At 37.5% G+C, this 14124-nt stretch overlaps 1 protein-coding gene across 3 annotated transcripts in view; it reads left to right on the forward strand.

Annotated features, from left to right (window-relative positions):
- The first annotated feature begins 358 nt into the window (after positions 1-358).
- The window catches only part of bcas3 (BCAS3 microtubule associated cell migration factor), a 319739-nt gene continuing 305973 nt past the window's right edge, over positions 359-14124 (forward strand). For 2 of the 3 annotated variants that reach the window (XM_082502294.1, XM_082502295.1), the window contains exons 1-5: positions 360-484; positions 4070-4162; positions 5080-5134; positions 5449-5524; positions 5712-5818. In XM_082502294.1, coding sequence (XP_082358420.1) covers positions 369-484; positions 4070-4162; positions 5080-5134; positions 5449-5524; positions 5712-5818 — 447 coding nt within the window. In that variant the 5' untranslated portion in view covers positions 360-368. Of the gene's footprint in view, positions 485-4069; positions 4163-5079; positions 5135-5448; positions 5525-5711; positions 5819-14124 lie in introns of all 3 variants that reach the window. The other variant, XM_082502293.1, reaches the window with a different exon arrangement.

The following is a 14124-nucleotide window of genomic DNA, read 5'->3' on the forward strand; positions in this document are numbered from 1 at the left end:
CAAACGGGGATTTCTCTAAGCGTGTGGATCATAATCACTGATAGTCTGGTCTAATGTGCAGCTTTGTTTAGAATTGTGCAAAGCTTGTTTCTGAAACCTCAATACAATTCGTGCACAGCTGCTTCAAATTATTTAGTGTTTCACGAAGCATTACTTTCACTAGACTATCACTAGTCCTAAGTATTTTGATTGCTTAACTACAGACACTTCAAGTCTCTTATTATGATGTAAATTAAAGACACTTGGAGGTTAACAATGACTATTAAGTTGTAAAAGCTTTATTTGTAATGCGACGTAATCGTTGTGTCCGCCTTTGCTGTTGTTTGGTTGGTTTGACGAGAACGTATCCGTGATCTGATTGGCTTTCAATGACACAACACAGTTCCGCAAATCTAGTCTGTTTGTGTTTTGACTGTTTTTTGCAGAGAGCTTCAGAGCACCACGAAGTGTATACACAAGGAGACTGTCAGCGTTCAGCTCCTCGGTTCGTAACTATAGCTGCTAGCTATAAAACATAATGCTTTATTGAAACATGACAAATGTATCTCCAGCTGTTGGGTTTTAACTCTATTCTTCTAACACTATGAGGGACTTTTATCAGCTAATGCTAGCTAGCTATGTTAGCCGTATGTTATCTAGTGAGATAACTTTCGCGTTAGCCAATGGCTGTGTTGTGTTCCCTTGACAGCTGTTACAATTGTCACCCGAATGGGTCTGCTAGCTGCTAGTGGTACTAGCTCGCAGAATAAGAGTTTCGTGTATGTAACGGAGGCTAGGAATGTCAAGCTTCTCAGGCATGTTGTTTACTGTATGTAGCTTTGTCTCTACCGCCACACAAGCTTTTGCCCTGTGTGATTATAACGGTTTTCGACTGGTCTTATTAGCCCCGGTAGTTGCTTGGGAATGCTTCCAAAGACAAAAGAAGGATAACTGAATGTGGTTTACTAAGTGGCTAAATGCATAAAGACCCTGTGTCATTAGTTTATAGGGATGCTTCATTTCGCCAAGCCAGTTTTTGTTAGTGTCGAGGCACTGGTATTAGCATGTGTAGTATACATAGTTTGCAGTCTAAATAAATTGTCAGACCTAGAATGTATTTGTCTTACTAGGGGCATAGCAAACAGCTGCTTCAGTATTATCGTGGCATATAGCTGCCCCGGCTCTCTGGTTCAAATTCATGGTGGCAGCTGTATCCATTGGCCCCATGTCCAGCTCCTCAGATCCTGTTGGTGCTCAGAGGTTAGCTTTGAAATATAAATCCACAGCTGGAATTATATAATCACAGAATATAATTCTGTGGAATAATTCCACAGCTTGCTTAGGCTGTGTGGAAGAGTGTGTGTCCTATTTTTTTACCAGCTGATTTGGACTATCCACGGGAATTCATGGTAGGATCTATAAATGTTAGCTGTCTTATAAAGACCATGTTATACCTTTTGCCGAAGTGTACTAGGTATAAGACAACACCTTAAAATCCTCATACTTCTGTTCTGTAAGTTTACTGTCAGAACACTGTCAGATCTTACTGTCTGTGCTCTCCCACAAGCTCAGATTTTGCAACAACCCCATTTATACTCTGGGTTTTATTGGTGTTTTTATCTTAGATTCACTGATTACAGGTTTTTTAACTAATACGTCTGTGATGCTTGGTGTATTTACTTTAGTCGCACTGAATTTCTGCTTTCAGTGCTGGATTTTCCAACTACCCTTCTGAAAGAATTTGTTTTTTTATTGTTATAAGCTGAAGCCTGTTTTAGTTTTCTGTGTGAACAAAATGCGGTAATTTTGCAAAACATGCCATAAAACTAAGGCCACTAAAGGTAGCAGTACCAGGAATTTATTCCACTGCAAAATTAAGACTGTTTTAAACTCCACATGTCAGCGTCTCTCCACACACCAAAAAAAAAGAAAAGGTTTGAGGTCATCAATTTTTTTATATGTTGGAAGCACAAAAGAGCACCCTTTTAATTTCTAGTCTTGACCACAGAGAGAGACATACTGTGACAGTATTGTTGTTTGTGAGAAACCTCTTTGTGCAACTGATGGTTAAAAAAAATGGCTAAAATAAAACATTTCTATTCATTCTGATTTTTTTGTAATATACATGGAACGGTCGATTTGAGTAGTAAACCAGTGCGATTTTAGGCACTATATGCTCACAAATAACATTTGTTTTCTGAGGTTTTTTAAACATATTGCGATATGTAGTGTATGGTGATGTAGCCAAAAAATATTGCGATATTAGATTCTCCTCATATCGCACAGCCCTACCTCCTGGTAGGACATGTGGAACACCTTACCTAGAAGGTGACAGCCTTAGCCTTTGTTGGTGATGACAGTTTCAAGACACCTCCTGTCTGGAGAAACTTGCATTGCTCAAGTGTGATTTTGGCATTTAGACAGTCTTCAAATTCCAAAGGTTCCTTGGGCCCCGTCTATGATCTCTCAGCTTCTTTCCATAGATTTGGATTCAGATTCAGGTCTGGGCATTCTAGCAGCTTTATTTCTTTCTCTGAAACCAATTGAGAGTTTCCTTGACTGTGTGTTTGGGATCATTGTCTTTCTTAAACTTTCACCCTTATTTTATCTTTATCATCCTGGTAAATGGCTGCAGAATTTTATCAAGAATGTCTTGGCACATTTTTCCATTCATCCTTACTTCAGTTGTATGAATCGTGCCAGTGATGTATGCTTAAAAACAGCTGCACCTCCCTTTTTTCATGTGTTCAAAACTTGAAAAACGATGTGTTTTCACATTATCACACTAATTTATGAACAACTATAGTTTGATTTCTTTGCATGTATGGATTTGATGGGTTGTTAACAACATCTTGTAAGAATTTCATGTCAATAGCACCTTTGAAATTGGTGACGGGTTCAATACTTATTTTACCCGCTGTATGTCCAGGTACTAGTTTACCATTAACTTGTTGTAGTATATGAGCTGGTATACTTACTATATCAATTCATATACTACTTCCTCTCTGTGTTAAGTCCCAGGGATGCATGTCTACATTAGCCCGGGTGGTCTTAGAAACTCTTGCAGTGTCATTTGTTCATCAATAGGGGTTCTCTGCAGTCAATACTGCTTTGAAAAGATCTTGGAGGGTGTGGTATGCCTTTATCTTCTTGAATCATAAGCTGACAGTAAAAAGTGGTTCTTGTCTATATGACAATTCAAGTTTGAATTTAGCAGAAAAATAGCTTGGTTGGTGTTGTTGCCTAACAACAAGAATGTTTATAGTTTAAGCCATGTAATTTCCCTCCACCATAATGTGTCGCATGTATAAAAATAATGATCATAATTAAAAAGCTTTAATCTTGAAAATAAAATGGTTTGGTACTGAATGAGTGGCGCAATGATCATCAACTTTTAAACTATTTATAACACCTGCATGAAATGTAATGCATAAATAATACAACAAAATGCTGTGCTCAGTTCCAAACCAAATGTAACAGGAAACAGGAAAACATTTGCACATGTCGAGGAGCGTGTCAGGTTACATTTCACTGTGTGTTATACTTGTATAACTATGCATGTGACAAATAAAGAACCTTGAACCTTGAAAAACACTGATGTTGTTGTTTTTTTGTTTTTGATCCTAATAAAGTGTAGTTTTAGAAAACACTCATTTCTGGTTGGGGAAATTTCAATTGGCTGTCGCAGCCATCAGTCTACTGCTCACCCAAACATTGTAGACATTTAAAAGTACATTTGCATGATTCACTGTCTTTTTATTGTTTTGGTAGGATAAATAAGCCCAGTGCCTTTTGGCTATGGTTTCATTGTTGTTGTTACTAGACTTTGTTGTTCTGATCTTTGTAATTTGAAAATGCTTTTTGAACTAAGCAAAGAAGCAAAAAACTAACCTTGGATATTTATTTAGGAATCAATATTCTACAATCAACATTCTGCTGGATTTTACCATCTAGATTAAAAACCTAAATCTACTTCCTTTTTTCGGACATTGTAACTGCTTATTTCATGTCAGTGTATACATTCAACATTCGGTTTGTTTGTCAGGTCAAGTTAGTCCAGCTTGCTAAATGTCTCTTTTTATCTTTTCAGAATATCAAACCCAAAGGACAAAATGGCCTCGGACTCTCCGCGCAGACCGAGTCGTTGTGCTGGGGGGGTTTTGGTGCGAGCACAAGCTGCTACGTAAGGACACATCTTTGTCATCTATGAGTAAACACATGCACTGTATTTCTAAATACCAAGGATAAGAAATAGTGTACTTGATGAAATTGGATGTTCGATGATTCATGTGATCTCATGAATTGAGCCTCCTTTAAGTGTTTTTACACAGTAGTGTACAAAATCTTAAGCCACCCCTCATTACTTGATATTTTGCTATTAAAATGGATGCAGCGATTTATTGAAACATGTGCAAACATATATGGCACAAACAAACTTTGTACAATTCTCACAAGCTTGATAGTCAATATTTGGTATGAGCACTTTTATTTAAGGATATTCCAAAGCACTTCTTTGTTCACTCACTCCTTTTGTTTCTTTTTCTGACAAGATGATCCAACATTACTTCAATTATTTTGAGGTCCAGCCAAGATTTGCTACACCACTGGTCAAATGCAGTTCCAAACTATGGAAGAGCCTCCATTGTGTTTTACAGATGACTGTGATACACTGTTCTTTGCCTTTAACGTATCAAGAATTTTAAATTTGGATTATTCACTCAGTAGTTGATTTAACTAACACATCTGTGTTGCTGTTGATTTTTGGTCCAGTTTTTGTGTAGTCTGGCATACTCCAGCCTTTTCCATTTTTTCAAGTACACACTCCGCATCATGCCGAGATCATGTTTTCAGCTCAAAGCTCTTTGGAAAAACACTGAAAGACCCCTAGAAAGACGGGCGAACTACTGCTCAAGAACACTTCAAAAATTACAAAAAGTCCAGCTCTTTGAAAGCAAAATGTAAAGAAATGAGGGGCTATTCTTGACTCTACATCCATTTGATACTTACTTTTGCTTTGCTCATGTAAAACCCTATGCATTAATGTTAGGGTGTAATTCCAATGCATTCTGCACATTTGTTATGAGCTTTTTGTTTTTACAGGGAGCAGTCTTACATGGAGAGTGTTGTGACCTTTCTGCAGGATGTAGTACCTCAGGTAACTTTCCTCTTTTTTTTTTTTAATTCAGTTTTTTTACTGAATAGACAACAACATTATTAGCAATTAGCATACAACATTGAAAAACCACACTGAAAACAAATTCTAAATATTTTCACAGCCTGTCCCTAATTTTATCAGTTTTATTGATACTCGATGTACATTGGTTAGAAACCAGAAAGGCAACAGGGAGGGCCTGGTTGAAAATGCAAATGCAAATACAGTGTTGCAGATAGGTCTTGCATCCTTTAGTATTATTCCTCAGTGTTGTTCATGTTTTTGCTGCGTCTGTTTTGCCTTCTTTCTTTCTACAGGCATATACTGGGGCTCCACCCACTGATGAGAAAGAGAAAATCATTTGGGTTCGATTTGAGAAAGCTGACATTAATGGTATGAAGTCATGACTCAAATATTGAAAAGCCGTAGTCATCCTCTGTGTATACACTGATCTACTAATTTAAAACTTTAAAAAGTCTATAATACGTTATGCCTTTCCAACAATGTATTGTAACAGTGTTACAAGTTTTAACTTTACTGTTATTTACTATTGCTCATTACACATTTTCTGTTTGCAAAGACACTGCACGCAACCCAGAGTTTATGGAGATGCACAGTGGCACTACTGACCCTCCACTCTGCCTCATGATTGGCTATACTGATGGAATGCAGATCTGGAGCGTATCTGTAAGTTGCATCTAATTGGTCCTTTTTTTTGCTTGATCCTTTTCTGCCTTAACTTTTCAGAGCTGTGATCACTTCAGTTTGTTTTCAGTGTAAGCAGTTAGTTCACTGCTGAGCAAGTTTTTTAAACCTTTCTAAAGAAAGTGAAGCTTTTCAAATTACAAAGTGTAGATAACTCATCTATAAATATGTCTGTGTGATTTTCTGTGACTCATTAGTGATACTCCTTTTTTGAGAGTTTCATCAACCAATATTGCCAATCTGAAAGATTAAAATAAACACAGCTTTTACTATGTCAGCAGTCAGCATTTGTTAAGCTTGTGCAGTTGGAGGAAATAAACTGTGCACTTACTGGGCTCAGAACTCAAATGTTGGCTACGAACATTTGCTACTCTTGGACCTGACAGGATCTGACTAAAAAATGCATATTAATTTGTAACTTGCTATAGCCAAAATACTTGCTGGCAGTTCATTGAATGAAATGCTGGCTTGTTAAAATTTAAGTACCAATGGTGTCCATTTATTCTACTGTAATGTGCTGTCATGATAGCTGTGTTGGAAAACGTTTCTTTTTTTTCCAGAGTGTTTGCTAGTGGTTATCTAGTAATTAGTTATTAGTTATCTTGCTAATTGAATTAATTGAAATTCTCAAGAAAATGCTTTGAATATTTTATATCTTTATGGTTGAAAAAATAATGAAACTGTACACAACTATAGTCACATACTTTGAAATGCACACAAGAAGCAAGAATGAAATAAAATCACTCAAGTAGGTTCGAAGATATTAAGAAGTAATATTGCAAATGAAGCTTACTAAAATAAACTTAAACAACTCAATATGTTCTTATGAACCCCTGTGGCTAACCTGGATCTAACCTAATCATCACTTCATGCTTTAAAGTCAAGAATGTGTTGCAGTGTAGGTCCGTGTCCACTAGCCGGCGATGTTGACCATGTTATGGGTTCTTTGATACAGATAGCAGCACTTCTTACAGCTCGTATCATGTCTGAGTACTATGTTAGGCATGTCCACCTTTTTGTGAGTAAAGGCTACGGAGAAAATGGAAAAAAAGAGTAGAAACTCACACAGCAGTGGCAGTGGTTGTCCCACATCTTCACGGGCAAGTGTGGCCACTTCAAGAATTCTCTTTGCAGTACAGAATAGATTGCAAAAGAGATTCAACACCTAATGCTCCTTTTAATGTTGTTCTTTCAGTGCCTGTGTTTATCACAGGTTTAAAAAGCCTGGCACTGACCCGTGCCTTCCTTCAGGGTCGAGTCTTTTTAACGGTGTGGGAATCAGTCCATTACAGCTGTTAGCTACTGCTGAAACTCTCCTACATGTCCATCAAAATTCATGTAATCACATTATCACGATATGTATCAAGACTGTACAAACCTATGATTTATTTTTAAAGCAACAAAATTTACTTTCATAGCTGGATGATATAAAAATACACATGGTACTGACACATAAGACTAGTGAGGAAATTGTGATTGTGCAGTTCAGTTAATGAAGGATACATAATTGCAATATTAAGCAAGTACTAATCATAATAATATGACTTTAACCATCTTAACAATTATCAAATAATATTATTAATATTATGATAAAAAAAATTAATGAGTATATTAATTAATGATGTTTTAAGAAAAATGTAGTTGGTTCTATTGTGTGTCCAGGATAATTTATAAATGTATTGTGAGTGATACCTGCAGTTCTGCCACACTGCAATGTCATGTTGAATGTAGCCACAAGGTGGAGACCTATTGATAGGCTGCCATGTTATGACATGCTACTGATTGACAAGATATGGATTAATGTGACCTCTGTTATCTGTAGCACGGCTCTGTGCCACAGATAATAATTATCTGTGGCAAAACGAGTCAAAGTAAAATGTTGTTTAGGGCAAAAGTGTTCTGTTTGGCTCGTATTTCTTTTTACATAATGTTGGTGAAAAAGTAGTTCCTGTCTTCAAATATGTTTTTGTAACTTGGACAGTGTTAAACCTCGTAGAGCCCTCACCCAGAGTGGGCAAGTTATTTAGTCTTTATAAAAAACGACTTCTTCAAAGTCAGACTTGGAAAATCATTAGAAGATTTTGTCAGCTTTGTAACTTAACAAATTATCCACAACACTGCGAAGGCTTCGCTCACCAAGTATCGCCTTTCATGTGGAGGCTGTCACAGAAATATGCAAACTTCACATACATCCTGTGAGATCTAAACACACCGAAGTCCTTAATCAGTCTCTTTATAAACATCCACAGGCCACGGCTAAAAAGACACACTCTTACTTTATTCATGATCACACACGTTGACCAGAATGATGTGGCAAATCTCGTGTTGTGAGCAGACTTTCTGTTGCATTGTGGAGGAAAGGATTACAGCTGTTTTAGCAATGCTACACACACCCGGTAAAATAGCCTTTTCTGCCTTTCTGTTGCAACTGACACCAATTCTGCAGCAAAGGCTGGCCTGTTATTGCACACTTTCCTTTTCTATTGTTTTCCTTTTAAGTTTTCAGAGTTTCCAGGATGTTTATGGGTTATGTTTTTTTCACAGGCTTTTTAAGTAAGCACCTAAGGTGCCTTGCTCTCTGGCTTTTGAGTGGCCGTGAAGTGTTTGTGACAGTTGCTAAGCCAACACCCTCTGTAATGGCTCACCAGAGTACGAACACACATTTACACACATGCTTTCACAGACTCATGAGGCGGGGACTCTGACTGGTTGTATGGATACTGACAGAGGTGTTCAGGTGATGTAGATTACAGTCACCTCTCACTGGAGAGGTGTCACCGAGCACTGCGTGATAAGAGGCAGACTGTCATAGACTAATTGTCTGCGATTGTGTTGATGAAATGCTAAAGTAAAATGCCTGTTCGGAGTGTGAGTCGATGTGTCGAGGAGTTGGAGCCATCTTACAAAAAGGGTCAAAAACCCTCTCCTTTATAATTCAGAAATATTAATACATGGATGGGCATGGGGAGTTTTTGTAATCCAGACACTGATATGCAAGTTACACAGAAGGAGAGAGCTAATACAATCTGTTTAATCTGCCATAGCTGTGCAGGGTTATTTATGTTTAATCAGTTTGAATTTATGTGCCTTCCCAAGGCTAATCATTGTCCGCTAATCCTGTTTATTAGAGCCTACTAAAATAGCATTTATTAGACTAACACTAAAATTCAAGTGTTAATCTTCATTTGAGAACTCTGATGTAGGTGTGCTTATTTTTTTTTCCCTCCACAAACTCAAACCATGAACCAATTTCATAAATAACTAAACATTTGTTATGTGTAGTTATTTATTTGTTCAACTACTCTCTGCTTTGATGATTGTGTTTGTGGTGTTCCACACACAAGGGAAGTCGCAGAGTGGACAAACTATGCAACATCAGCACTCATCTCTCCCATTACTTTTTAATTTTCATTTGTCGGGCATTGTAAATGCTGACACTGATAGATAAGCAACCGATAATATTGGCCTGTTTTAAACTGTCTCCCCCCCCAGTGACTATATAATATGTAAATCTACAGTAAAAAAAAAAACCCCAACAACTTTATTTTAAAATACATAGCACATAGTGGTGGGACTCTCAGATTGTTGCACATGAGCACTGAAGCAAAGTGCTTTCCTCCACAAGTCTCATTCACCCAATCACACAAACGTTCATGCAGTGCTTTTAACTATACTTAAGCGCATTTAAACATACACCCTCACACCCCTATGAATGCATCAAATGCAACTTAAAGTTCAGTTGCAATCCACTGACCTTCCGACTAGAGATCACCCACTCACCATCTGGAGCACAGCCACCCCAATTTTAAATCAGTTTTGACAGTTGAAAATTTTAAAAGCATACCGAGCATACATACAGAAATATTCATCAGGACTTCCGAATGGAAAAGTGGTGTGTAATAGAGACCAAGGGTTCCATTACCCTTACCTGTATTTTTATTCGCTTGAGGATTTGTATTTTAAAACCAACATAAAAAAGAAATATATGTATAGTTTGGTGATTCTTTATCAGGTTTGACGTTTCAGTTAGTATTTAAGTGACTGTTTGTGGACAGTGAAGGGACAGAGGGGGACTGGCCATCCTACCTGTGTCACGAAAAAGGACCTGAGTAAACCTAAATTCCTTGCACATGTATTTGTGTGTTAGTAAGTGTCTTAGCAGTGGGCACCTTTTCCTGGTTGCTTCCTTTGCAAGATGTGGAGTGAAAGAGTAAAAGCAGCTCAGTGACCTGCTTATGAGCTCCTGGAGTAAACCAATGGGCCAGGTGGGGGGTGTTTTGGTTAAGGTGTTTCTAATTTATATATAATTGATTGACGTGTATATGTTATTGAATTATTTATAGGACTTTGTATGAATAGAAATATGTCTTCCGTGTGTTGTATTGTGGTTTGATATTTGCTTATGTGGACGTTTGTTTTCTCGTTTGGTTTGCTAACCCCAGACTTGGGTAATTCCCGATGCTCACCTGAATGGGTAGAGTATAAAAGGAAGCCAGTTTAGAGTGGTTGGTTTTTGGTTTGTGTTGGTGTGTAACCAATAATAAAGCCCACCAGTTGATGGATAGATTTTATTCCAGCCTCGTGTCATCTTGTTTGAACCTACACATGACCGTCAGCCGAGCTGACACGGTGTGAAGTTATGAACCTGCATTCAATCCATCTACCTTTCTTCTGTGAGCTCTCTTTCAGTCCTGGTTATATGTAGTTCTCTTCTATTATTATGGTATTGTGCTACAATATGCAGCAATATGGTGCTAAATCAGTGAAGAGGAAGACTATTGCTTATAATAAATTTGAATAATGCTATATTTCAAATGCTTAAATATGGTTTAGCTGAATTTTCCTGAGAAGGAAAGACACTCAGCATATTTATTAGGGTTTAAGGATGCACACATTTTGATGAGCAGCACTTAATGTAAACTTTTAAATTTTCAACAGCATTCCTAAAGGTGCTTTATATTCTGCTATGTTGGAAAGTATTATTGGAGTTGCACAGATGTGCTCTCCAAACTGGTGATCCTTACTCAGCATCGTTGGTGTCGATAGACAGATGACTGAGGGTTCAGATCTGGTCCGTACATTATGAAGAGAAAACAGAGTGGCACATTTCAATTTGCGTTGCAGATCTGCATCATAAGCAGTTCACCAATCTGTGCGTTTATCACCTCAGTGGTGTGTGTTATGGGAGAGCAAGCACCTGCTACTGTCAGGCACCTCCTCGCTCCAAACCCCCAATATGTCCAGCGCTGTATTCGTGCGAGTATCCACTTGTGAATATGGCCCAGATATCTGTTCACAGCTTAAGGCATTACATTTGAGAGATTAAAACAGAAGAGCAGACACTGTGATTTCACAAAAACATTATGTGCCACAAATGAAATGAATATAATGAATAACTATATGCAGGAAAAACAAGTTTGAAAAAGCAATTTGGCATATTGCATACGCTGGCCGCTAATGTAATATTGGGTATGTTGTTGAAGGCAGTGGATGTCATATAGAGCCATGTAAGGCGAGGATGAGCAGTGGGGTAATGCACAATAACCTGCCGCATTAACCTCCAGCCATCCCCTCTTCTCATTTTAATCCAGCAAATTCCATTATTCCCCCTTGCAGGACCATTTGCCTGCATAGGAATCGTACCCTGCTGCCAACCTCCTTTTATTCCTGCCATCAGTGCTTGTATAACCTGCCTGTGTCTTCAGTGTTAATCTACCGCAGCTGGGCCTCAAGCACTTTGAATAAAAACACAGCTCCAAATCCGCCACTTTGAAAAGGCTACTAATTGCACAAAAGAGCGATCATCCCCTCAGATGGGTTTAAAGACTTAAAACAAACAGATTAAAGCACTAGTAAAGTGATAATGCGGGGTTCACTGTAATTTAATGCATAAAAGAGAAAGAAAAGTAGGGCATTGTATGCTTAGAACAATGTGCCATTACATACACCACACACTGCCAGGAACTAATATACTGGCATCACATATAAATGGATGAAGACTAAACCCAGCTGGACACACACACACACACACACACACACACACACACACACACACACACACACACACACATTAAAGTGCTTTTCACTGTGGTTAAATTTGCTCTGTAATAAAGACCAGAAATGCAGCAAACTTAAAAATCTACTCTAAGTTCGACTCTATTATTCTTACTGTTTATCTGTAAATGTAATTTCAAGTCTGTGCAAATGTGGTAGAATGAACATGTTTATTCAGTAAAGGCAGATGATGATGGCAGTGAGAAACAGACAAGCTCACTCCCCTTACACATCAACTGTACAACAGTCAAACATATAAACAAACAGCTGCTGGTTATGTAGTTTTTATTTCTCTACTAATTTTTTATGTATTGTGGTGTGTTTTTTTTCAGTAAATAATTGGCTGCACTATATAAGCTGGACTGTTTAACTTTTTAGTACTGAACAGATTGTGTTCATGTACTCAAATGGCTCAAGAAGGCAATCCGAGTGGAAGATGAAGAAAAAAGGAAATAATGATTGCGTTTTTATTATTCTCAAAATGTGTCTCTAACATTGAGTATTAAAAAACCTTTTATAAATTGATGATGTCAGAGTCTTAGGGTTATTTATTTATTTTTTTAATGCATTGGTGTAAATTTTATGCATTTACAATTTGGGTATTTTATTGGCACAAACATCAGAACATTTCGAATGAAACTCAGTCGTACACCTGGGCAGGGATTTTCAAATACTGAGGTTGGGAGTCTCCCCAACAACTCTCTTAGGCTCAGTTTCCCCAGATATGAATTAAGCTGACTTCTAGACCATAACTTCTTTCCATATTGATTGAATTTTTCTTTTAGAGTAGGACTAGGCTTAATCCATGCCTGGGAAGCTGCTGATAAACCTGCTGAAAATTTAGACTTGAAACTAAAACTGGCATTTCCAAATGTTTTGTTTGCCTTTTAATTTATTAAATTAAGTCTGCTATTTCACTCCATGTGGTTCATATTTCTGGGTGGGAAATTACCTAAGATATCATCAAATATTTATGCAACTAAAAGAAATAAAATGCAGGTGAAACAAATTAAATGAAAATGTTAGCCTTGACTTTATTAAGGAAAAACTACAATACACTGCATATTTGTAATGAGAAAATTGAATTACTGCGGTCATTTACACACATTTAAGGGTGTTTTATTAATTTGTGAGCATGACTCGTGGTAGAGTGAAATACTTTATTTATCCTTCCCACTGTCCACTTTTCCTTCTCAAAGTCGGACTGAAGCCTGTTTTGTGGCTACTGGTCTTGCTGCACTAATGACACTGCCATCATTAGATTAAAACCAAATTACAGTTTTGACCATTAAATTTTTCAGTGTGGACAGATTCATTAAAAATGTGATAAGAGTTGCAGACGTAAGTGAAAAAAGAATCATTTGCCATAATTAACATAAAATACAGAACTTTGCATTGAACCCATCGTCCCCATTGTTCCCATTGCCCCCAATGCAAAATGCACAGTTCCCTCCAAAGATGATATAGTAGCTGAAAATTCTGATTTATTTATTTATTTATTTTTTAAAAATTAATTTAATTTTTTTAATATAGTGTAACACAAAATCTTGGCAACGAAGAAGTCATCGGGTGGTTAATTAAGAAAGCCAGTACCTGAAGTAGTGGATGAAAAATGAAATGATGGGAACATAATTTACAGCATAAATCCAAAAACTGCTAAAGATGACAGACACCGTGGAAATAATAAAGGTTAATGAAACATTCAGCTACGGGTCTCCCATCATTCTATTATGTGCAGTAAATCAGAAATCAAAGATAATTCTGAATTATGTTAAGACGCACTGGCTGTTTCTTATGTATTCTGCTACAGAGGCATTATGGGCTGCTGCTCACTTGGCATTGACCCACATCCCCAACCTCTCCTTGTTGGCTCTGTAAGTGGAGTCAGCTCATTTGTGTTGTGATTCCACTGGGACTTTTATTTTGTGCTTGGTGGATTTTACTTCGTGGTTTGGCTGGAGCTTAACAACCAGACCACCATGTGGATGTTCCCCATCCTCCCTCCCTACCTCACCCTGCCATTTTCTATGAAAAGTAGTTTTACACCGCGAGAAAACGTGTTGTTTTTCTTAGTGTGAACAGATCAGATCATAGGTTTAAAAAAAAAAAATGACAAGAAATTGTACGCTTTAAAAGAAACGTGTGTTTTGAAACAGTTCCCTACGTGGCCGGACATAAAGATCTTCGAACGGCCTAATACCTAAATACGTTTTGTTTTGGATTTTTTCATCCTG

Source organism: Aulonocara stuartgranti (assembly GCF_965226115.1).
Source record: "Aulonocara stuartgranti genome assembly, chromosome: 14".
NCBI classification, from domain to species: domain Eukaryota; kingdom Metazoa; phylum Chordata; class Actinopteri; order Cichliformes; family Cichlidae; genus Aulonocara; species Aulonocara stuartgranti.